The 26,180-nt window shown below is 41.1% G+C and overlaps 1 protein-coding gene across 2 annotated transcripts in view; it reads right to left on the bottom strand.

Annotated features, from left to right (window-relative positions):
* LOC125463261 (sodium/hydrogen exchanger 3-like) overlaps window positions 1-26,180 on the bottom strand; it is a 133,051-nt gene that overhangs the window by 20,891 nt on the left and 85,980 nt on the right. For both annotated transcript variants that reach the window (XM_048554309.2, XM_059652662.1), the window contains exons 7-14: window positions 22,381-22,583; window positions 18,561-18,650; window positions 14,761-14,831; window positions 14,382-14,511; window positions 9,724-9,830; window positions 9,018-9,147; window positions 3,857-4,030; window positions 704-764 (exon numbers count right to left, since the gene is read on the bottom strand). In XM_048554309.2, the coding sequence (XP_048410266.2) occupies window positions 704-764; window positions 3,857-4,030; window positions 9,018-9,147; window positions 9,724-9,830; window positions 14,382-14,511; window positions 14,761-14,831; window positions 18,561-18,650; window positions 22,381-22,583 (966 nt within the window). The remainder of the gene's footprint in view (window positions 1-703; window positions 765-3,856; window positions 4,031-9,017; window positions 9,148-9,723; window positions 9,831-14,381; window positions 14,512-14,760; window positions 14,832-18,560; window positions 18,651-22,380; window positions 22,584-26,180) is intronic.

Genomic DNA, 26,180 nt, shown 5'->3' on the forward strand with positions numbered 1-26,180 from the left:
CGTTATGATTTCCAATACTTTTTCCTTTTGTTTTCAGAACAGATTCCAGCATCTACAGTAATTTGCACCTCTTTAATCATTCTTTTGCTTTATGTACACCATCTAGAGTCACTCCAGGGCATTGGGAAAAACCAGAGAGGGGCTTCAGCTACTTCATGAAGAGAATGGTAAGGAAGACACCTCTGGAAGAGAAGGATTGTCCCCTGTATGTTACACTGTAGGATCTCCTGGCAAATTTGTTCAGAAATAAATTTGAACCGTCCTATGTCATCCTTAGGTTACTAACATTGAAGGTATTTGAATGTTTAAATAGTGAGCAGCAGTGCTAAATTAGACAGAAGTATTTTGGGCTTGAAGCCATATGTTTGACCCCCATCCGAGTGGAAAGGGTCGGAAAACAAGCAAGATTCTTTCTCCTGATTATTTTAAGCCAAGCCCAAATCCAACGATATTGCAGCATCAGAACCATTGTTCTCGCTGTATTATGGAACCCAAATTTAACTCTGTACGAGTAAATGGGTTTTGGATGGACCCACATCAGATTCACCCCAATATCTGAGATCGCTCATAATTAGCCACTTGGGTCGAAGTTGTGAAAATGGCCAGGCATCTGTGGAACGGTAACCTCAACAGTCAGTATCAGAGAGGGAGTGAAAAGGTAACGTCAATAATAAAGAAAATACATGCTGAGAAGTATCTTTACCAGCGTGGAAAGCGAGAGACTGGGCCGGGAGCTTTCTATTCGGCACTGCATCGCTGTGTTTCTGAAACAAAAATCAGGACACGTTTAATAACAACAACCTTGCATTTATATAGCACCCTGGATGTGATTAAAGAAGCTTAGGAGGTGTATGAAAAGCATATGACACCAACCACGTAAGGAAATATTAGGTCAGATAGCCAAAACCTTGGTCGGTGAGTTTTAGTGTCTTAAAAAGGAGGAAAATAAGGCAGAAGGGTGGAGAGGCATAATGAGGGACTTCCAGAACTTGTAACTTTGCAAGTGAAAGAATAGCCACCAGTGGGGCAACAGTTCTGACTTGGGATGCATAACGGACCAGAGATATGAGCTTGGAGACTTTAGGTGATTGTGGTATTGAAAGAGATGACAGCGATAAAAGGGGTGGGGGGGGGGCATGTCCATGGAGGAATGTGAAAGCACGGAAGAGAATTTTAAGTTCAAAATGTTACAGGCCTGAAAGCCAATGGAAGTCAATGAGCACAGGAGTAAAATGTGAAGGCAACTATGTGCAAATTTTGAAATAGCCAGTGGAGTTCTGAGGATGTGAAAATGCACTGAGGATACAATTTGGGGTGTAATCAATTAGGAGTGCATGGCAAAGGTTTAGGCCAGAGGTAACTACGGTAGATGAATTGAGATAAGTGCTAAATTAAGTGACAAATTATGGCATCAAATATGACACCAAGATATGGAAGTTAAACGGGCCTTAGCTTTGCCCCACATCCCTCTAAATGCTTTGTCTTCACATACACCCACCCAGATGCCTCTTAATTGTTGTAACTGTACCAGCCTCCACCATTTCCTCTGGCAGCCTGTTCCATACACATACCACCTTCTGCACGAAAATTTTGCCACTTGGGACCCTTTTAAATCTTTCCCCTCTCAAAATTGAATTTTGTTATCACAGATTTGCAAAAGCAATTTTGGCAAATATAGCTTAAACTATAACCAAAATCATCATTTAAACGCAAAAGATGTTCAACTGTCTTTATCTCCCACCTTTCCAAAGCTGTGCATTGAGTATAGGAGTTGGGAGGTCATGTTGCAGCTGCACAGGACATTGATTGGGCCACTTTTGGAATACTGCATTCAATTCCGGTCTCCCAGCCTTAGAAAAGATATTGTGAAACTTGAAACCGTTTAGAAAAGAATTACAAGGATGTTGCCAGGGTTGGAGGGTCTGAGCTGTAGGGAGAGGCTAAATAGGCTGGCGCTACTTCTTCTAGAGTGTCAGAGGCTGAGAGGTGACTTTAAAGAAATGTATAAAATCATGATGTACATGGATAGGGTGAATAAGCAAGGCCTTTTCCCCAGGGTAGGGGATCCTAAGCTAGAGGGCATGGGTTTAAGGTAGAGGGGAAAGATTTAAAAGGATCCTAAGGGGCAGACTTTTCATGCAGAGGGTGGTGTGTGTATGGAACGAGCTGCCAGAGGAAATGGTGGAGGCTGGTACAATTACAATAGTTAAGAGGCATCTGGGTAGGTGTATGTGAAGAGGAAGGGTTTAGAGGGATATGGGCCAAATGCTGGCAATCAGACCAGATTAATTTAGAATATCTGGTCAGCATTGACAAGTTAAACCCTGGGTCTGCTTCTGTGCTGTACAGTTCTATGACTCTACACAAATGAAAAACTGTGAAAATGTGCCTTCTTTACAAAATGGTCTGTTACAGTGATACACCCATTCCCCAACAGATATCAACATTTCTGAACATATTCTGAAATGGGAGTCATTCAACAATTTCCAGGGATGCCAAGGAACAGGAGGAGGAAAAGAATGATAACAACCAGAAGAAGATAGTGTCTGATAAGCATGATCCAAAATACCTCTTGACAAACCAAAAAGAGATTTAAGGCCAAAAACAATATGTTTGGTCAAAGGCAGAGCTAGGAACAGAAATCACAGACCTTTCCCCAGCTCCACAATGGAATGGTCCCTGGCATCACCCCCAGACCAAGCTGAGAGGCGCTGACTCTCACACTGAGCACAGTGGCCTCAAGGTCCCTCAGACCTGCCCACACACTTACCCCCACCCCTGACCCCAGGACGCTAGCCCTGAGATTCCATCTCTGGAATTCTGGAACTTAGGACCAAGTAATTTGAAGGTATAGTTGTCTATGGTGCAGAAATTTAGATCAAAAGTCCTCGAAAAGTCTGAATTGAAGAAGCACAAAAATCTCAGAGTGTCGTGGGAATGGAGACAGTCACAGAGATAAATGAAGGCTAAGGCCACTGAGGGATTTGAAAATAAAGACAAGAATTTTTAAAATGAGGCTTTGCTCAACCAGAAGCCAATGGGTGACAACTGAACAGAACTTGGCAAGATGTAGAACATTACAGCGCAGTACAGGCCCTTCGGCCCTCGATGTTGTGCCAACCTGTGAAATCAATCTGAAGCCCATCTAACCTACACTACTCCATTATCATCCATATGGCAAAATATTTTGGAGAATTTTAATTTTATGGGGATGGAAAATAGTGGGGATCGGCCAGGAACTGAGATCACAAAGGCATGAATGAGGGTCTCAACTACAGATGTACTGAGATAACACGGTGTGAAGCTGGATGAACACAGCGGGCCAAGCCGCATCAGAGGAGCAGGAAAGCTTGACGTTTCGGGTCGGGACACTTCTTCAGAAAATGTACTGAGGCAGGTTTCAAAGTAACAACGTTGCAGAAGTGGAATAGGCAGTTTTACTTGCAATGTAATATCTTATCAGAAACACATCTAGGGATCAAAGACAACACCAAGAGTGGCCACCTTCAGATCTGGCACAAACCTGCTAGAGTGATAGACAGAGTCAGTGCATTGGGAGTGAAATACTCCATATGGCAGGAGCTATCAACAATGGCTTTGGTCATCCAAATTGTCAGTTTCAGCATTTATTCAATTACCCTTTGAAAATTACTTTTCAATCATCTTTCATTTCCCTATTCAGGCTGTGTTTTACAGATCATAGCCACTTTACAAAAACTGTCAGTGACCCTCCTACCCTCCCTTGAAAGGAAGATGACCCAACTTTAAAGTGTTACCCACAAACAGCAAAGCAGCTATGTAAGAACAAAGTTTTCACTCATTAAGAATTAGAATGTCACTATTAAATTAAGCATACCATTTTAGCTCCTTTTTCTTTCTTGGTGTCCTTAAATGTGGTGTTGTGGTTGGCTCCGAGCTTGTTGGTTTTCAAACTTTCCAGTCTCTTTTTCATGGTTCGCTGGAAAATCTCTTTGTCTTGTTTCACACCCTCGTTATATACCAGTTTATGGCGGCTGTAATTCAGCTTGTACTTTAAAAAGAAAGCAATGAGCCAGTGACTAAAGTGAGGACACTGCTTACTGGAATAGTAATTCAGAGACCTGGACTAATGGTCTGGAGACAGGATTTCAAATCCCACCACAGAAGACGGGGGAACTTGAATTCATAAATCTGGCATAAAATTCCAGTCTCATTAACAATGCTCATGTAACTCCTGGATGACCATTAAAATCCCACTTGGTTGTCCTTAAGGAAGAAATCTGTCACCCTTAGCCAGTTTGTCCTGCATGTGACTCACAGCAGCATGGTTGACGCTTGACTCATAAACTGCCTCTCATCTGGGTTAGTGAATCATTGCATCATATCAAACTGCTACAGAAATTCAGTGTGGAGGAAATATACATTGACCCAGACACTGGAAATGACAAAGTCTTCACCTGCCCAGTCAACCCTTCAGTGTCATCCTTGCAAAGTCCTCCTCAGTATGCTGGGGAGTTCAGGGAGATGTCCCACCAACTGCTTGAGAAACAGAGTCTGGCATAATGATACTCAGTAAATACTTGTTCAATGTTCAGACTCCTCTATTCCTATACATGCCCTGCCTCAGAGTCGGAAGCATTGTGGTATATAGTCAGACAGTGTTACGCGAGGAATCCTCAACAATGACTCAAGCTGTTTCGAAGTCTCATGGCATCAGGTAAAACTTGAACAAAGAGACCTGCTGCTCATTACTAGTATCCCTCCATTCAACACTAATGCCCACCCCCCCAACACTTGCACCTCCTCCTACCTCACCTAATGAATCAGTACTCCTCTACATAGTACTCCCTCCAAAGGCAAAGAATGTAACTTGGATAAGGGACTTCCGTGTCTATCCCCAAGAATGGCTCACAGTACAACCACTGTCTGAATTTGTCATTGAGTCCTGAAGGACACATCTGCCAGAATGGACTTGGTGAGTAGGTGGGGAGAGAATTAGCAAAAGGGGAAAACCTACCTGACTCCATCCTCACCAATTCACTCTAGCAGACGCAGATACCCATCACGGTATTGGTGGGAGTGTATTGAGAAGGATTATGTAGATGTCAAAGTCATGACTTCACACTGATGGCACACTCATGCTGGATGTTATTACCACTGTGGCAAATGGGAGAAATTCAGAACAGGCCCAGCAGGTGAAATTGGTCGTCCATGAGGCATTTTGGGACAGTAGCAGCAGAAGTGTATTCAATTATAGTTAGTAAACTCATGGGGAGACAATCACCTCGTGGTATTATCATTGGACTGTTAATCCAGAGACCCAAATAATGTTCTGGGGACCCGGATTCGAATCCTGCCACAGCTGATGGTGGAATTTGAATTCAGTTAAAAAATTAACAATTAATTAATGAATTAAGAATCTAATGATGACCATGAGTTGATTGTCAGAAAAATCCATCTGGTTCAGTAATGTCTTTTAGAATGGGAAACTGCCATCCTTATCTGGTCTGGCTACATGTGACTCAAGACCCAGAGCAGCATGGTTGACTCTTGACTGTTCTCTGCGTATTTAGGGATGGGCAATAAATGCTGGCTTACCGAACAATGCCCTCATCCCATGAATTAATTTAAAAAAGACATGGTCTAGCACACCTCTCACTACCATCAACAACAAGCCAAGAGATTAACCCTGGTTCACTGAATGGGCAGCATATCACAAGCAGCACCAGATATACATAAAATGAGATTCCAACCTATTGAAGCCACAATATAGGTTATTTGCATGCTAAAAATATGGAAGCAACATGGTACAGACAGAGCCAATTGACCTCACAACAAATGGATCTGATCAAAGTTCTGCACTCATGCCATCTTCAATCTCGAATGGACAATCAAACAACGAACTGGAAGAGAAAGCTGCACAAGGATTCACATCCTGAATAATGGGAGAGACCAGAATATCAATGCAAAAGACTCTGAAATTTGAAACATTTGCAACAATCTTCAGGCAGAAATACTGAGTCTTCTCTGGATGTTCTCAGCATCACAGATTTTAGTTTTCAACTAACTGGACTCATTCCATGTAATATCAAGAAATGGCTGAAAGCACTGAATGCAACAAAATCTATGCTTCATGACTATGCTCTGACTCAAGTGCTGAAGACTTTCCTCCAGAATTAGCAATGTCCTCAGCCAAGATGTTCCAGTACAATTGTGAAACTGTCATCTACATGACAGAGTGGAAGACTCTTCAGGTATATCAGTCCAAAAATCTGTATAAATATCAGGAAAAAACCAATCCACCCAATTACCATTCTGTTTGTTTATTTATCTGGAATCAAAGTGATAGAAGATGTATTCGACACTGTTATAAAGCAGCACTTAACCACAAACTGCTTAAAAACATAACTGTGTTCTACAGATACACTCACTACAGCCTTTGTCCAAACATGGACAAAACAGCTGATTTGCAGAAGTGTGATGAGAGTGACTAACCTCAACATCAAGATAACCTTATAAGAACTGTCCTGTCAAGAAGCCCTAGCAAAACAGAATCAGGCAGAACTGTTCACTGGTTGAAGTCATCCTGAGCACAAAGGAAGATGGAACAAAAATCAGTTCTGAGGAAGGATTTGATTCTTGGAAGCCAATCATCTCAGGCCTATGTCCAAATCTAACTGCCTTCAGCTACTTCAACAATGATCTTCCCTCCAAGATGAAGTCAGAAGACTGATTGCATAGTGCTCTGTAACACCTCAGATACTAAAGCAGTATATACCTGCATTTAGCAAGATTGGAAGAACATTTGGCCTTGGATAGCTAAGTGGAAAGTAACACCTGTATCTCACAAGTCCCAGTATTTGACCATTTCCAACAAGAAAGATCTTAATTATTTCCCCTTGATGTTCAATGACATTGTCATCGGTCAACGCCCCACCATCAAAATCCTGCAGTTTACCAATGTCCAGGCATTTAACTGAACTAGCCAAATAAACAGTGGCTAAAAGAGCAAGTCAGCAGCTTAGAATCCTACAGAAACTAACACCTCTCCACTCTTCCCAATTCTTGTCCATCATCTCCAATGCAAAATAAAAATTGTGATAGAATTGCCCTCCATTGGATATGTGCGGTTTCAACACCATTCAAGAAGATCAACAAATTAAACTGTTTGATTGGCAATCCATCCACTATTTGACTTTTCCCTCCTCCGGCACAGGGGCACAGTGGCAACACTATGTGCCAACAACACAATGTACCTCAGCAATTCACCAAGCCTCTTTCAATAAAATATTCCAAACCCCTGACCTCTACCACTCTCCAAGTACCCCACCAAGCCATGTTTCGTCCTGACTTGACATATATCCCTAAAAAGAAGAGTCTTCTGAACTGGACTCAAATTGTTAACTCTGCTTTCTCTCCACAGATGGTGCCAAATAAGCTGAGGTTCTCCATTAATTTCTGTTATTTTTATTTCAGGGTTTCCAGCCTCTGCAGTTCTTGGTTTTATCTAGGTTCAAACCTCGGCATGGATTGAAACAGGCATACTGGCAAGCAGGCAACTATCCTGGCGCTATCATTGGTAGACAGTGTATCTTGGCTGGGATCGCTCCCAACCCCTTCGCATTCAGTCAATTCTCATGTTCTAGAAACACACTCATTTACAAACTGCTTTGAATATTCCTCAGGCCAACTTACCCGCAACAAAAGAATCAGCAACTGCAAGTGTGAATGCTGGTGTCCAAGCAAGAAAAGGAGTGTGATTTATGCTCAGTGTCCAGCAAGACATTACAAAAATATAGAATGATGGATATCAGGTCACAAAAGAAAGACTGTCTGCTTGAATCATACTTAGAGTTAACCTTTCCTGGGACTTAACACTAATTACAGGCCCCTAATCATTCCCAAACCATCATTATGTTTCCTGTATTGGGTCATAGAGAGAGTTAGGATGGAATCCATTGGCTTTTTAAATTCCATTCAAGCGAACCAGCAAAGTCCTCTGCAATGAGCTGGCATATACAGGCAAATGTTAATTAAATAATTGCAAGATACTCAAAACCAACACTCAAAATTACAAAATTCACTTACAAATCATTCAAGTTTTTGCCTACATGTCTAAGCTTTGTTCCTCAGATCTCATGAGTCCAAGTCCTCTGTGCTAGTTTTGCCGGAATTGACTGGATTCAAGTGCTGGAGGAGGAATGTCTTGCTATAGTTATACAGGGCCTTGGTGAGATCACACCAATAATGTGTACAGTTTGATCTCCTTATCTGAGTAAAGGTGATCTGGCTGTGGAGGAGATGCAACAAAGGTTTGCCAGACTGATACCTGGGATGGCAGCACTGAGAAATGAAGAAAGGCTGAATCAGTTTTTAGGACTTTATTCATTGGAGTTTAGAAAAATTAGGAGGGGGCTCCCACAGGAACCTATAAAACTATAACAGGACTAGATAGCATAAATGCAAAAAGGATGTTCCCAATGCCCAGGGAGTTCAGACTAGGGTTCACAGTTTAAGGACGTGAGGCAGACCATCTTGCACTAAGATGAAGAGAAATGTCTTCTCCCAGAGACTGGTAATGCAATGGAATTCTCTGCCACTGAAAGGGATTGCAGCCAGAACATTGAATGTTTTCGAGAAGGACTCAGATATAATTCTTAGGACTGAAAGGATTTAAAGGGTACAGGGAGGTAGCAGGAACAGGTTACTGAGTTAGCTGATCAGCTATGTCATATTGAGTGGTGGAACTGGCTCAAAGGGCCAATTGGCCTATTTTTCTTCCTATTTACATCTTTGTATTTTCAAGATCCCTGGGATAAAATGTAAACAGACTGATTAATATTTATACAGGTATATGAGGAAGTGCTTTGCCAAGCTTTTATTTAGCAGAAATACAGGCACCAAATGTGGCACTGTGGTGACAGCTTTTGCTAAGGCCTTGGTCAGATCAGTGCAAATGTTTTAAAGCATTGGAAAAAAACAACACAGAGAGGAAAATGTGCCAACAGCCCATGAATGGCCTCCATAAGCTACCTTACCCGTTTCCTGGGTTTGTACAGATGTTGTTGCAATGTGTGATGGGTGACAATTTCCTCTTGATCCTTCAGGCTTTTCACTCTATTCTCAAGTGCCTTCATGTCCAGGCACACTTCAGTGGCACTCTCTCTCCTAGAGGAAAAGAATAAATTTTGTAACAACGCATTTTACAGAACCAGGGACCTGGGTTTGACTCCACCCTCAGATGACTGTCTGCGATGGGTTTCCTCTTGGTGCTCCGACAGTCCAAAGGTACGCAGGTTAGATGCAGTCACCATGATAAAATTGCCCCATACTGTTCAAGGATGTTTAGGTGAGGTCAGTTGGTGAGGGCAACTACAGGATTACATGGATAGGGTAGAGGGTTGGGTCTGGGTGGGATGCTGTTTGGAGAGTTGGCATGGACTTGATGGGCTAAAATGGCCGAATTCCACACTGTAGGGATTCTATGATTCTATGATTTGCCTTGGCCCAGTTGGGAGCAATTCCAGCTCTGGGTTAAATGGTTGTAGGTTGAAGTCCCATTCTAGTGGCTTAAATGTATAATCCAGGCAGTCATTCCTTACACAGCACTGCAGGAGGACCCTTTGGATAAGATACTGAAACAGGGCCCTGGCTGCTCTCACTGTGCTTTGTAAAGAATGGTTCTCCCTGTGTGTGACTGATATTTGAATATTTTACTCAACACAGTGACATTCTCTCACTTACAGCGCTGCAGAGACGGACGAGTCGAGGGTAGAGTAATGAGGGCCAGTGAAATCGATGTTAACACTGTTGCTGGAACGCATAAAAGCCAAAGATCCTTGTCGTTCTCCCTACAAAATTGAAAAGAGTCAGGCTGACTGGAAAAGCATTTTTTTAATTAACGTTAACTGTAGGTAACAGGAGGGGGGAATTATGCATTTGGAATTCACATCATATCCAGTAAATTAGAGCAGACAGCAACAACCAGTATATATATTATTCGGAGGATATGTTGCTTTCAAACACATATAAGTTGAAAAATGAGCATGTTGTACAGCAGCTTCAGCTCAGTGGAGCAGCTTCACTTGAATAAAAATGTCTTGGATTCAAAGCGCCACTCCAGATATTTATATTTTTGTGTCACATTGTGACCAGAACTGATTAATAGTGTGATCAATTATCCTAATTCTTTACCAGGCTATTGCAAGTTCAACCAGGAGATAACCTCCAATAAATATTATACTTAGCTGTTTCCACATCCTAGAGTGCAATCACTAACATGTTTTATTTGACAGCAATAAATTTGAGTCAAGCACAATCTAGCTATCCATCTACATTAAATCAATGTGATTTATAATGTTATTATTCAAATAGTACGTATGCAGCAGTATGGATTTATCCAGTAGGAGAGTCAAGATAATTAGACAGAGTCGATCAAAGGTACATTTAATTCAACTGATACCATCCAACATTGCATTTTGTTGGTGTTGCACAAGGGAAGTAGGGTGAAGGTTTACTTGAACAATGCTATTTTAGTGCAGAATATGCACTAACTGAGATAACTAAGATCATAGAAAAGGGAAGGAAGAGTAAAGTCCGTCTGAAAGAGGGTACGCTAAAGTCATGGCAATGTGGGAAGTTCCAAAAAACATTAAGAAAGGGAAAAAAGTCATCACTGTCATACAAAACAATGGCTGCAAAATCTCTACCAAGACCAACATGAACAAGGTGAAAGAATATAACTATACAGGAGATGTGACCAGATTTCCTTGCAGTTTTTCAAGCAAGATTTTAAACAAAGTATACTATATTCGCAAGGGGAATTATTGGGAGTCTAAATAATTCATCATAACCCTGAATAAAGTTACAAATTTCCCCTTTCCTTCAGCACACTACATGTGATAATTGTAACACTTCTTCTTTTAACATAAAATGGACTAATCATACACAATAATTGGTGAAAAAACAATATGGGCAAGAGTGTTGATTGCAATGAACACCAAGGACCAGAGCACAAGACAGATTGTAGGGTAAGGGGCACACGTTCTTCAATACCTCAAATAGAAAGTTGCTCTACACCCTACAGGCAATGGCATAAATAAGACAGCTTCATGTTTCTAAATAATCTTAGCATATTTTAGCCCAGGAGGCCATTCCATCCACCTTCTCTAATGAGCTATTTCTTAGCCCTACTCCTCTGTCCTTTCCCCATAGGCCTCCTTTTTGAGTATACATCCAATTTTCTTTTGAAACTTTCCCTCAGATCTATTAACACCTTTTACTATTCAATGATTCTATTCTATACTGCACAACAGATCATTACAATTTAAATTCTAATCTCCCCCCCGCCCTCCCCCCAGTTCTCTTACCAATTATTTTAAATCTTGGTCATTAGGTTATTGACCATTATTCCAGGCCAAGAGCTTTCACTTGTATAAAATTCAGCAAAACTCTTCATAATTTTATGAACACCTCCAGTAAATTGCACCGGTTGAAGGGAATCATCCCAATATCTCCAGTCTTCCCACATAACTAAAGTTCCTCATGGTGAGTATCATTTTGATAAATCTCCTGTGCACCCACTTCAAAGCCTTAACATGTTGCCTTTATTGTGAAGTAAATAATAGTATTATTCTAGCTGAGGTCACATATAAAGACTCTTTTTAGTGTTATTTTTGTTACAGTGGCCTGAAATGAGAAAGAACTGTTTTAAAATTAACATTTTAAAGGAGCTCTGCAGGTTCTGCAAAGTAAGAAGGTTATCTCAAAGTAGAACAAGACCTTGATCAGATGGGTCGATGGGCCAAGGAGTGACCAGTAGAGTTTAATTTAGATAAATGTGAGGTATTGCATTTTGGTAAGACAAATCAGGGCAGGACTTATATAGTTAATGGTAGGGCCCTGGGGGCATTGCCAAGCAAAGAGACCTTGAGGCGCAGGTTCATTTTTCCTTGAAGGTCGAGTCGCAGGTAGGCAAGGTAGCGACGGTAGTGTTTGGCATGCTTGTCTTCATTGGTCAGTATTGAGTATAGGATTCGGGAGTTCATGTTGTAACTATACAGAACATTGGTTACACCACTTTTGGAATATTGTGTTCAATGTTGCTCTCCCTGCTATAGGAAAGATGTTGTTGATTTGAAGGGTTCAGAAAAGATTTGCAAGGATGTTGCAAGGGTTGGAGGATTTGAGCTATAGGTAAAGGCTGAATAGGCTGGGGCTCTTTCCCTGGAGTGTTGAAGGCTGAGGAGTGATCTTATAGAGGTTTAGATAATCATGAGGGGCATGGATAGTGTGAATAGACAAGGTCTTTTTCTGAGGGTAGGGGAGTCCAAAACTAGACAGCATAGATTTAATGTGAGAGAGGAAAATTTTAAAAGAGATCTAAGGGGCAACTTTCTCATACAGAGAGTGGTGCGTATATGGAATGAACTGCCAGAGCAAGTGGTGGAAGATGGTACATAATATTTAGAGACTTCTGGATGGGTACATGAACAGAAAGGGTTAAGAGAGATATGGTCAAATGCTGGCAAATGAGGCTAGAGAGTTTAGGATTGGTTGGCATGGACCATTTAGACTGAAGGGCTTGTTTCCATGCTACACAACTCTATGTCTCTATGACTCTGAAGAAACCCAACATTCATGGGAAGCATTATTTAACAACTGTTTGAACAAACAGCAGTTGAAGTGGTTGAAGAATAGTTGGGCCTGAGGATTTCTGTGTACAGTTGGGGTTGGGTGGCACCCAAAACTTGATTGGTCTATGGACTAGTGATCAGTTCTCAATGACAAAAGTCCTTTGGCCTGCCAACAACAACGTGATTAGTTTTCAGGTAGCTGAACAGCTTGGAGCTGGGAAGAGCATAGATCTCCAGCAACTTAGAAGCTGTCTCTGTTTCCTATAGGCAAAGGCCTATAGTTGATTGAAGATGTGGATTTTAACTGGTAAGTTAAAGTCACTTTTTATAAGTGGAACTGTTACCTTGTATTTCTTGTAAATCATTGGATGTATCTGGAGAAAGACTGAAAAGCAATGTTCTGACCAGTATAAGGGTTATCTCAGCTACCCATGATATGGAATCACTGAACTGCCTCCCAGGTTTCCTTTTCTCATTCATTTATGGGATGAGGGCATCACTGGCTAGGCAGCATTTATTGCCTATCCCTAATGGCAGTCAAGAAGGCACAACAATGCCTCTTCTTCCTCAAGTGGCTCAGGAAATTTGGCACGTCCAAAAGGTCCCTCACCAACTCCTACAGATGAAACATAAAAAGCGCACTGTCCGGGTGCATACCAGCCTGGTATGGCAACTGCTCTGCCTAGGACCATAAGAAACTACAGAAGGTGGTGTGTACAGCCCAGACCTTCACAGAAGCCAATCTTCCATCCATGGAATCCATCTACACGGCTCATTGCCACAGATAGGCAGCCAACATCAAAGACCCATCGTACCCTGGTAATGATCTCCTACAACCCCTTGCATTAAGCAGAAGATGCAGAAGCCTGAACACATGCACCAACAGGTTCAGGAACAGCTTCTTTCCAGCTGTTATCAGACTGTTGAATGGACTCTAGCCTCAAATAATGTAAGCTGTATGCCTCTAAGTCTTTTTGATCTGTAAATCTTTTGCTTGCTGTACTGCTCGTAAGCAAAGCTTTTCACTGTATTTTGCTACATGTGACAATAAAATCAATAACTAATTGCCCAGATGGCAGTTAACAGTCACTTTGCTGTGGGCCTGGAGTCACATGTAGGCTAAACCAGGTGGGGATGACAGTTTCCTTCCCTGAAGGACATTAGTGAACCAGACGGGATTTTCCAACAATCAATTCACAGTTACCATTAGACTCTTAATTCCAGATATTTATTGAATTTAAATTCCACCATATGCTGTGGCAAGATTCGAACCCAGGTCCCCAGCATGTTAACTGCATCTCTGGATTAACCGTCTAGCAATAACACTATTTGGCCATCGTTTCCCTCTCTGCCCATAACTTATTCGCATTTGGTTATTTGTCTGTATGTACGTAGAGAGGGATAGTTTATAAGGTAGAGTTTTTTAATTTGTAGCATTATAAGCTGATGGTTTATAAAGGTTTACCTGTAGCTAGAGCTAAATTATTAAAAAGTCAGAGGCCTGGTCCATGCTTTCTATCAACTTTGGTCTGAAAATATGGTACATTGATGATTTTGTGTACTTATTTTAAAATCTTTAACTTTTGTGGCAATTCTGGGAATATCAGTGTTTGATTAACAGCGTGCTACTGCAATGATTTGCACATAGGTACAGGTTCTTTTGGGACTCATTTTTTTCATCTAACATACTGTCAGATGTACAAACTAAGAGATACAAAACCTGCCTTTTCTGCAGCCTATATAACTACAGGCCTACAGGGTGATTACCTCAGACAGGTAACTGATGGCATCCTTCAGATTCAGCTCTCGGAAAATGCTAAGGATATTATCCTGGCTAATCAGCACTGATTTCCTCATCATTACTTTGCTCAGATACTTTCCATCAAACTGACTCCACCTGTAATAGAACAAATCATGGTAAGGGACTCATAACTTACGTAAATCAACCAAATTCAGAGGACAGGAAAGGATTGCAAAGTGACAAATGTTAAAATAAAATCATTTGGAGGTAAGGGAATTACAAACTGCACTTTTACAAAAGGGAACTAAGACTTTAGGAGTATTCGTAGGTTACAAAATTGTGGGAACAATGAATTGTGCTCAAAATTCACAGAACCTGAAAAAATCCGTCAGTAAATTTACATACTTTTCCCGAAGATAGTTGTGTCCAATTTGGCCCGAAATATCTTCAATTGCAGACATAATGTGATCAAATGCCTTAAAAACAAACAAAGACAGTTCTTCATTTACATTATTGTACGTGCAAAGTTGTGGTGCAAGAATAGTACTTTCACATAGCATTGATGAAATACTTCTTTCCATCCATCTGAAAAAAATCACATTCAGAAAGAATTGTGAAGCAAACATTAACTTTTGCTGAAAAACAATGGGCAAAACTTCAGGCATCAGGAACATTTCCAGGTCCCAATGTTAACTGTTTCAGAGGCATACCAACAACTGGAATCTTTTGGAGAAATGAGACGTCACCTCCAGTTAAGCACAGCCAGATAAGGTTCAAGAGACACGAGGCCCAATTAGGGGGCCTGCAGCAGTGGGCAGACTAGTAGCTCCACCGGCAAATGCGGGGACCAATGAGGGAGGTGGCAAAACACATTCCCTCAGATGTCTGATAAATGTTTGAAACAGAAGGCCCAAAGCTCGTGGAGGCATCATGGTGGTGGGGAAACTCAGGAAGGGTATGTCTGAGGCAGTAGCCACTGTGTTTTTGTGGCACATTTATGTAGCCAGTGGCAGGATGGCCCGATGACTTTCCTGCTTCCTGCTGGAAGGACTCTCTAAGCTGACACCAGCATTCCAACTTCAGTGGGGATGAAGAGTGATCCGAATGTGGGAATATCCCAGCAGCAACAAACTTTCCACAAATGGCTCCTTGATTGGCCTAATTGCTAGTCCATGGCCTAAACTTCAACATTTGCAATAAACCAAAATGCTGAAGCCAAAATGGACAACTTAAGCTGTAATTTGTTACATACAAAACATATGAATTAGGAGAAGGAAGAACCTATTTAGTCATTGGAACCTGCTGTTCCATTCAAAAAGATCACATCTAATCTAATGATAACCTCAAATCTACATATCCACCTATCCCTGATAAAATTTTTACACCATTGCTTACCAAGAAACTGTCTACCTCTGCCTTATATGTATTCAAGGATTCTGTTTTAACCCAGTAATAGGGTTCCAAAGACTCTTAGCCATCATTTTACCTCACCTGTTACAAAGGGATAAGCCCTGATTTTTAAACAGCAACCCCCAGTTCTTGATTTTCCCTTAAGAGGAAATGTCCTCTCCAATCTCATCAAGACCCTTCAGGATTTTATAGGGTTTATTTTTAAATCAAGTTGCTATGTATACATCTAATCTCCACAAATACAATCCTAGCCTGTCCAATCGTTCCTCATAAGACAACCTTCCCATTTCAGGTTTTTGCTAAAACTTCCTCGATTGGCCTAGGCATTGCTGACTCCACTGTATTTATTGCCCATCCCTAGTACTCTTGAGAACTGGAGGTGAGCTGCCTACTTGAACCACTGCAGTCCATGGGCTGGAGGTAGACCCACAATGTCATTAAGGAGGGAATTCCAATGTCTTAACCCAGCGACAGTGAAGGGATGGGGATATATTTCCGAGTCAGGATCATGAGTGGCTTCAGAACAACTTGTTGATGGTGGCATTCCCATGTACCTACTGTCCATGAGCTTCTAGATGGAAGTGGCCTTGGGTTCGGAAGGTGTTTAGTCTAGTTGAACTTCTCTGAACTGTCTCCAACACATTTACATCCTTCCTTAAATAAAGTGACCAATACTGTCCACAATATATCAGATGCAGTTTCACTGTTGTCTTGCAAATTGAAGTATGCAATGCCACCGAATATAAATGATATCACATTCTGTTTCTGTTCCCAGTGTCCTGCTGTACCTGGTTACCGACGTTTTGTGTTTCATCCTCGACCTGTCCCTGTCTCAGAACTCTGCATTCTCTCACCACCTAGATAACAAACCTTTTTTATTCTTGCTGCCATAATGACAATTTCACATTTTCCCACTTCAAACTCTATTTGCTACATTTTTGCCAATTCACTCAAACTGTTTATATCTTTTTGTAGGGTCTTTGTGTCCCTTTCACAACCTTTCTACCTATTTCTGTGTCATCAGAAAATGTTTCAACCATACTTTCTATTCTTTCATCTAAATCACCAAGTAAGTGATTTATATAAATGTAAACAGTTGAGGTCCCAGCAACAATTCCTGTGACACACAATTCAGTACATCTTGCCTACTCTCTGCTTCCTGTTGGCCAGACAATCTTTCAACCATGCCAATATGCCACTCATTACATCACAAATCTCTATTTTCCATAATCTTTGTGACACTTCATCAAATGCCTTCTGGGAATCTAAGTACATCCATCTGTTCTCCATCATCCGCAGCATGAAGGGGAAAAAATTACTCCAATTGGTTGGTCAAACATAATTTCCCTTTCACAAACCATGCTGACTCTGCCTGATTACTTTGAATTTAATAATATTTTTCAACAGTTTTCCCATGTTGTTAAACCAACTGGATTGTGGTTTCCTGCTTTCTGTTTCCCTCCCCTTCTGAATGAAGGAGTTATTTTCAATATCTTCCAACCTAAAGGGACTGTCCACAAATCCAGAGAATTTTGGAAGATTAAAGCCAATGCATCGACTGTCTCATTAGCCATACTTATCTTATGTTAACTCTAGACTGAAATCCATAAGAACCCAGATCTGACCAGCATGATGTCAGTGGTGGATAAGTTCTTAGAGAGAGAGAATTTACGCGCATTTAGAGGGTCAAGGACTGATCAGGGATAATCAGCATGGCTTTGGATGTGGGAAATTGTTTTTCATAAACTCGGTTAAGATTTTTGAGGATGAAACCAAGAGGATAAATGAAGGCAGAGCAGTAGACGTTGCATACGTGAACTTTAGCAAGACCTACAACAAAGTTATATATGGTATACTAGTTAGTAAAGTTGGATCACAAGGGATCCAGGGAGAGCTTGCCAATTGGATTTTAAAAATTGGCTTGATGTAGAAAGCAAAGATGTAGAAGGTTCTTTATTGGACTGAAGGCCTGTGACCAGCAGTGTTCTGAAGGGATCTTTGCTGGGTCCACTATGGATTGACTCCAGGATTCATACTCTGTATTCATTCTTCCCATGGTCTATGCATCATTTCTTGTATTAATACTGATCTCTGTAACCGTGACTCTACTTTTTGATTTATCAAAGATACCACAAAGTTGCCCTTGCAATCATTCATTAGTTTAAAATCTACTCAACTTCATTGGTTAGGCAGTTGGTAGGAACATCAGCCTCAGTACAGTTTAGGTTAAGACCATCCCATTGCTACAAATCTCGCTTTCCCAGTGCCAGTGCTATTGACCAACAAACCAGACCACACTTTTCCCCTACCAGTCTTTGAGCCACGAATTCATCTCTGATCTGATCTTCCCTATGCCTTTGTGTGTCTCAGATGATATTGCAGAAATTATGACCTTGAGGTTTCTGCTTCCAAATTTAGGATCTAGCTCTTCAAACTACCAACAGATTCACTTTTACTTCCTCCCCCATCCATTTAACTGGCTTCCTGTACTGTGGCGCCAAGAATCAGATAGCTTATCCACACCGAAACCCTTACTATCATCCAAACAAGCTGAAAGAACCTCAAGTCTTGTTGATTAATTGTAAAGTCTAAGACTCCTACCTCTTGGGTCTTCTTACCTGCTTCACTTAATTAACCAACAACTGCACATACTCAGTCCAACCAACAGAGATATTTTCATAGCAACGGTCACTCTCGCATGAAGCCAGTGCTCCCAAATTGCATCATCAGGGAGATCCTTCAGAAAGGAATCCTCCTCCAACACATTTATTGAATTCTGAGAGAGTGAAACTTACCCTTTCATGAAGTTTCTCATTGAGTAAAGGCTCCTTCTGCTGCCTCCTCTTTACTTTCAACCATTTAACCAATGGTTTGATTGTCAGACCCTGAAAAATGTCACAATGCAGTCTACTTCATCGGTCAATAGAATCCAATATTTCTGATATGAATTCAATACAATAAATTCTTCAGATCAGTGACAGCAAGTTCAAAACAGAAGTTGTCCATTTAGTCATACGTTTTCTATCTCACAATGTTGATTACACTTCAGAAATAATTAACAGTTTTTAGAATGCTTTATGACATCCTTGTGGTCATGAATGTTGCATGGCAATTGTTTCCATTTGTATGTAACAATGCACATTTTGCATTCATGCAGAATTTTCAGTAGCCAGATTTTCCATTTTCAGCAAATTTCATACAATACAAATCAAGGATAGTTCTCATCTTCCTCCGTACAGTACAGACAGCAGGAATACTGTTGATTGCTGCTGCATGCGGCATTGGCTGAGGAAATAGTCTTAATTTCTCTCTGTATACAAGCAGGCTAAATGAGCACAAGTCCATCATGTTTAGGGCTGAAGATTATGGGATTGACAGATTGCTCACTCACCACAAAAAAGTCAGTCAGAGATGGATAGTCAAAGAAAAATGTCCTCTCTTCTCCCATAGTGTGCATATAGGTGGCATTATCAAATTTAAAGTACCATGTTCACCCTTGCTGGGGAGAAAGTCACAAGCTCTAGAGCTGCCAGCTAAACTGATTGATTAACGAGGCCAAAGCTTGGTAATGCTAGCCACTGGAAGATGGGCAGAATCACTAAGAAGATGACTGATGATCCCGAAATGAGCTATGTCAGGGGTGGAGTATGGAACAGGAAACGTTTACCAGAGGGAGGAAGTTGGTTTTTTAAGAATGAGGTCAGAAATCACACGACACCAGGTTATCGTCCAATAGGTTTATTTGAAAACACAAGCTTTCAGAGCCTCACTCCTTCTTCAGATGTTCGTGAGACAGGTAGTATCAGACACAGAATTCATAAGTAAAATATCAAACGGTCACACTACTGATCAGGATGTCTTAAACAAACCTGAGAAGCTGTTAAGTCTCCAATCAGGTTTAGGGGGTTTTGATAGATTATCCTGTATATGTAAATCCCCAAATTCCTTTCAAGTCCCTGTCCTGAGAGAACTAAAGTTTTATCACTGTAAAGGAGGGGTGACATTTTGGGTCAGACAATGCATGTTAGGTATGACGCTTTGGATAGAATCTGTGTTTTGGATTGGAATTGGACTGTTCTATTTCTAATGTAGGACTTCATAGCACACCACATTGACTGACTATGTATAAATTGCACGCTTTTTGAACAAAATAGGATGCACCTGCAAATACAAATTCACCCCATAAATTCAGGTGTGTGTGTGTATGTGTGTGTGCTGCACAGAACCTCTGTCCAACACTATGCACCAGATATATTGACAACATTTTCTTCCTTTGGACTCATGGCGAGGAATCACTGAAACAACTACATAGTGATATCAACAAGTCTCATCCCACCGCCAGGCTTACCATGGACCACTCTTCAGAATCAGTCTCATTCTTGGACACATGTCTCCATTAGGGACGGACACCTCAGTACCTCACTCTACCACAACCCTACGAATAATCTCATGACGCTGCACTTCTCCAGCTTCCACCCTAAACACAGTAAACAGCCGTCCCCTACGGACAAGCGCTATGCATTTGCAGGACCTGTTCAGATGAGGAGGAACAAGATGGATATCTGAAGGTGTAAAAGGATGCTCTCATAGGAACAGGGTACAATGCTCAACTCATTGATCACCAGCTCCAACATGCCACAGTGAAAAACCCATAATGACCTCCTCAAAAGACAGAAATGGAATACATCTGACAGGGTACCCATTGTCAACCAATACTTCCTGGGAGCGGAGAAACTACGCCATGATCTTTGCAGCCTTCAACACATTATTGATGATGGTGAGCACTTCACCAAGATCTTCCTCACGCCTCCACTTCTCACCTTCAAACAACCACCAAACCTTAAACAGACCATTGTTCACAGAAAACTACCCATGTGGAAACACCATCCACCACATCCACAGTAAACACCCATGTGACTCGGCCAACGCTGTTAATCTCACATGCTGCAGGCAAGGATGCCCAAGGCATAGTACATTGGCGAAATCATCCAGATGCTATGACAATGGATGATTAGACACCACACAGTAATTGCCAAACAGGGATGGTCCCTCCCAGTGAGGGAACACTTCAGCGGACAAGGGCATTCGACCTCAGATCTTTGGGAAAATGTCTTCCAAGATGGTCTTTGGAATACTCAACAATGCAGAGTCGCTAAGCAGAGGCTGATAGCCAAGTTTGTTCCCCATGAGGACAGCCTCAGCTGGGATCTTGGGGTCATGTTGCTCTATAGGTAACCTCACCACACTCTAAACACATACACACACACGCACACGCACGCTCAGTCTCTTACAGACATGCATACACATGAATGGATGGAGTGAATTTGTATTTGCAGATACATTCTATTTTGTTCAAAAAGCATACAATTTATAGATAACCAGTCAATGCAGTGCGTTTTTAAATTCCTACTTAGAAATAAAATCAGTCTGACTCCAAACCAAAACACAAACAGATTCTAAACAAGGCCTCACACCTAACATGCACTTGCTGACCTAAAACATCACCTTTTCTTTACACTGATAAAAGCTTTAGTTCTGTCAGGACAGGGACTTGAAGGGAATTCAGGAATTTACATATACATATTAATCAGTTAAAACCTCCTGCCTGATTGGAGATTTAACAGCATTTCAGTATTGTTTAAAACTTCCTCATCAGTTGTGTGACCCTTTTGTCGTTTACTTATAAATTATGTGTCTGATATCACGTCTCTCACTAACACCTGAAGGAGGAGTGAGATTCCGAAAGCTTGTGCTTTCAAAATAAACCTGAGATGCTGTGTTCATCCAGCTCCACACTTTGTTATCTCGGACTATAACCTGGTCATGTGATTGAAGACCTTGGCGACCCCGGTCCAACACCGGTACTTCCACTACTTGCCTAATAAGAAAGTAAGATTTTTGGGGCATAGATGAGAAAATGGTATTCAAAACAAACAGAGGGTCCAAATGGGCCAAATGGCCTCCTTCTGCTCCTAATTCATATGTATAAATTCCTCTGTATTATTGTTGGCTAAAGCACACTTTGCCTTTGAATCTCACCAGACCTATCTTAGACAGCATCACCAATAGGTGATATAAATCGATTATGCAGACCAAGCTTTGTTACAGACCAATTAGAATTCTTGCAACTGGACTCTACTTCAAGAGATAACAGCTTCCTGTCCTATGGTCCACTTTTATCCTAATGATAGCTTTAGCTCCATATATTGTCAAAGGGAACAGACTGTTTACAACGCAGTCTGTGCTATTGCATGAAATGTCTTGGGTTTCTGTGATTTTAAAAGTCTATCTTTATATAATGGCTTTTACGCAGTCAGAGAATTTCTTTTTAAGAGTGAGATTACTGTTGTTGTATAGGAAACACAGCAGCCAATTGGTCACATCAAAAACCCAGAAACAGCAAATTGGTAATGAACAAAACAACTGTTTCACTGATGTTGGTTGATTAATATTGGTCAGGCTACAGGAGAGAACTCCCCAGCTCCTCTTCAAGATAGTGTCATGGGATATTTAAAGTCCACACAAGACCTCAGTTTAACAGTTTATTTGAAAGATAAAGTAACTTTTTGAATGAAGTACCACAGAAGCTTTGGACAGTACAATATTGATGGTTACCTGAAAGATGATTGTGAAATATACCACAATGATGGTTGCACTGACAAACAGTCGCTTCTCATGTACGTACTTCAGATCCAACAACACCACCAGAGCAAAGGCCATTGATCCACGCAGGCCTCCGTATGACATCACCACCTGATCTACAATCCCCAAATGCACCACACGGTAGTGATTGAGAATCCAAGTCTGAATTACAACACCTAAAATATTTAAAGAGTAGGAATATTTTATTTGAAACTCAAATCTGCTATCATAACACCTTCAAGTCAAGGTCACAGCATATTCAAACCACTGAATTCTTTGAACCATGTGACATTTTCTAAGATTGGTTTCTGAATAGTGCATAGGATACAATCCTTACAGTGTGGAAACAGAACCTGTGGCCTAATAAGACCACACTGAACCTCAGGGCATCCCACCCAGACCCATTCCCCCGATAAACCCTTCTAATCTACACATCCCTAAACACTATGGGCAATTTAGCACAGCCAATTCACCCAGCCTGCACATCTGTGGACTGTGGGAGGAAGTGGAGCACACCCACACAGACACAGACACAGGGAGAATGTGCAAACTCCACACAGACAGTCGCCTGAGGATAGAATCGAACCCAGGTCCCTGGTGCTGAGAGGCAGCAGTGCTAACCACTGTGCGACCATGCCATCCCATACAGAGCACATAAAATTATATAACTGGGAGGAGTAAGCCACTCAGCCCTTCAATGCTCTTCCACTATCTAATAAGATGTTGACTGATATAATTTTAACCTCAAACCCATATTCCTGCCTTCCCACAAAACATTTCTCACGGTTGCTTATCAAGAGTCGGTCTATCTTTGCATTAAAAATACACAAAGATACTATCTCCACTGCCTTTTGAGGAAACATTCCAAAAACACTCAATCCTCTGAAAGAAAAGGAATTCCTGAATGCTGTCTTAAATAACCAACTCTCATTTATTTTTAAACAACGATCCCCACTTGTAGAATCTCCCATCAGAGGAAATATCCTTTGTTCATTCATCCTGTCAAGTGTCTTCCAAAATCCAATGGATTCAAGCCTAGCCTTTCCAAACTTTTCTCATTAGACAACTGACCAATTCAATGGACAGTAAGAAATGCCGAAGCTAGAGTCAGAGATAACACAATGTGGAGCTCGAAGAACACAGCAGGACAAGCAGCTTCAGAAGAGGGGAAAGTTGACATTTCGGGTCAGGACCCTTCTTCATTAATGACTTTCCTGCTCCTCTGATGCAGCCTGGCCTGCTTTGTTCCTCCAGCTCCACACTGACAGGCACAGGAATTCCTAGAAGCCTGGCACTCCACAAAGAAAGCCATTAACATACACATAGAACTTGACCCCGTATACACTCCACTACGTAGGAAAACCAGAAGTGAGGCAATCCAGCTCAACAGACCGCAGAGTTTAAAAACCAGGTGGGAAAACACCCTGATGCTTCATCGGAGGCTGCACTGAGGATGTTACCCAGCATGGTGATGAAATGTCTGCGGAACAACAAACCAGCTTGGCAAGTCAACCAATCCCAAGACCCATTCCAGGTCTCAGCTCAGTAAATCTTTCTTGAACTGCCTCCAACACATTTACATCCTTCCTTAAATAAGGAGGTAAATATTGCACACATTACCCCAATACAAACTTAACAATGCCTTGTATAACTGAACCATAATCCCACTATATATGTATTCAATTTCTCTTGCAATGAACAATAACCTTCAACCTTCTTTCCTAATTATTTGCAGTATCTACATACCAACCCTTTCCAATTCATGAACTTAGATGCATGCACTCAGATCATCTGCATCTAAAAACTCGACAATCTCTCATTATTGAAAATAATTAGCTTCATTTTCAGTTTTCCTGCTGGAGTAAGCTATTTTACACTTTTCCACATTAAACTCCATTTGTGCCCACTCACAAAACCTATCATCTGGAAGCCTCCTTGTTTCCTCTTCAAAGCTTACTTTCCTCCTGATCTTGTGTCACCAGTAATTTTAGCAACCTTACCTTCAGTCTCTTCATTCAAGTCATTTATATAAATTGTAGTCAGTTGAGGCCCTAGCACTGATCCCAGAGACGCAGAGACTCATTACATGCTGCTGACTAGAAAAGACTCATTTATACTTATTCTCTGCTTCCTGTTAACCAGTCAACCCACAGTTCCAACAATTTGCTAAGTGCTATTTCCTGGAGATTTTAAATTTCTGGAATGCCTCCTTCCCTTCCCGATTGACAGCTATTTCTGGGATGTTACTTGTATATACACTGTAGTGAAGACCAAAACAAAATTCCAATTAAATTCATTGGCCACCTCTTTATTTTCTATTAGAAGTCACCAGGTTCATTTTAAATAGAACCAATGCAAATTTTGTTAGCTTCTTTTTAGCTGTAGAAACCCTCATTATCTGTATTTATATTTTTGAGCTAACTTTCTCTCATACACAATTTTTTCTCTTATTAATCTTATTGTCATTTTTGATGTTTTTACAGTCTGTCAAATCTTCTAAACTGTTGTTCATCTTTGTGCAATTATATACTTTTTCATTAAGTTTAATACAATTGTTAACTTTTTTTAGTTATCCATGGATAGTGGGTCCCCACTTTGGAATTTTCTTTCTTGTTAGAACACGCCTAATTTATGTATTTGAAATATCCACCATGTCTTTATTGACAGATCCCTCAATTCAAATTGTCAGTTCATTTTCACTTGCTCTGCTTTCATGCCCTTATAATTGTACTTAGTTTACGATCAACTCTTCTCTTCCTCAAAAGTTAAGTAAAATATAATTGTATGATGATCACTGCTACCTACAGGCACTTTCCCCACAAAGTCATTTATTAATCCTCTCTCATTGGTCAATACGAATTGTAAATAGTTAATAGGCTGTATTTTGAAAGCAATGTAATCCAACTGGGTCCCAAATGACACAGCCCATGATATGATATTTGGGATGCCCGCAAGAAAAGTCCAGCCATAACAGTTTTCAAGAAAGGCACGATGACCACTGTTGACTGATACAAGGTCGTCAAGGACGAGAAAACAAGCCTCTGTGGCCTTCTGCCCAGAGTCACAGTCTCTTGCAGCAATAGATTTTGGTTCACTGCAGCCATTGCCATCTTCAGCAGTAAAGCTTGCACTGGTCAATTATTCTCTATCTCCTTCTTGCTTTTCTTCCTTCCCCTGTGTGCTTTTTGCTGCTCAGGGTTCCACCTTTCATGCAGCGCATGGTCTCCCTCATCACCACAGGGCCAAAACTCTGTCACTCTTGCCATCATTGCCAACTGGCCCAAGTGGCTGCACAACTCTCCTTTGCATTTTTGCCCGTGATACCAGGAGATGCCATCCCAATTCAGAGCTCTGACCCTCGATTTCCATTCTCCTTGCCAATTACACAACCCCAATGACATTCCTGCACTAAGTGTCCTGTTGACTATTTTCTGGAGCTGAGTGATGCATTGGAGGAGTCAGGACTGGACCCTCACTCTGCAGCCTCCTCCCTCCAGCTGATCAATTTCAGAACAGAATAATCCATGCATTGCTTTAAATAATGGGCTTTCCACCATTTACCAATGAGTTTTAAGCTATTTTTATTGGCCTTCATCAGGAAGAGAGCACGATTCTTGTTTCGCACCATTCCACCATTCCTGGTGATTATTACTGCAGTCATTATTAGCTCCTTAAAATTAACAAGTCACTTCCAGGTGCCTTATATTTATCTGTTTTTGTAGTTAAAGACACAAAAAATAATACTCAGATTCTTCAAAAGCATATAGATAGGT

This window comes from Stegostoma tigrinum, chromosome 2, assembly GCF_030684315.1.
Source record: "Stegostoma tigrinum isolate sSteTig4 chromosome 2, sSteTig4.hap1, whole genome shotgun sequence".
Classification (NCBI taxonomy): Eukaryota; Metazoa; Chordata; class Chondrichthyes; order Orectolobiformes; family Stegostomatidae; genus Stegostoma; species Stegostoma tigrinum.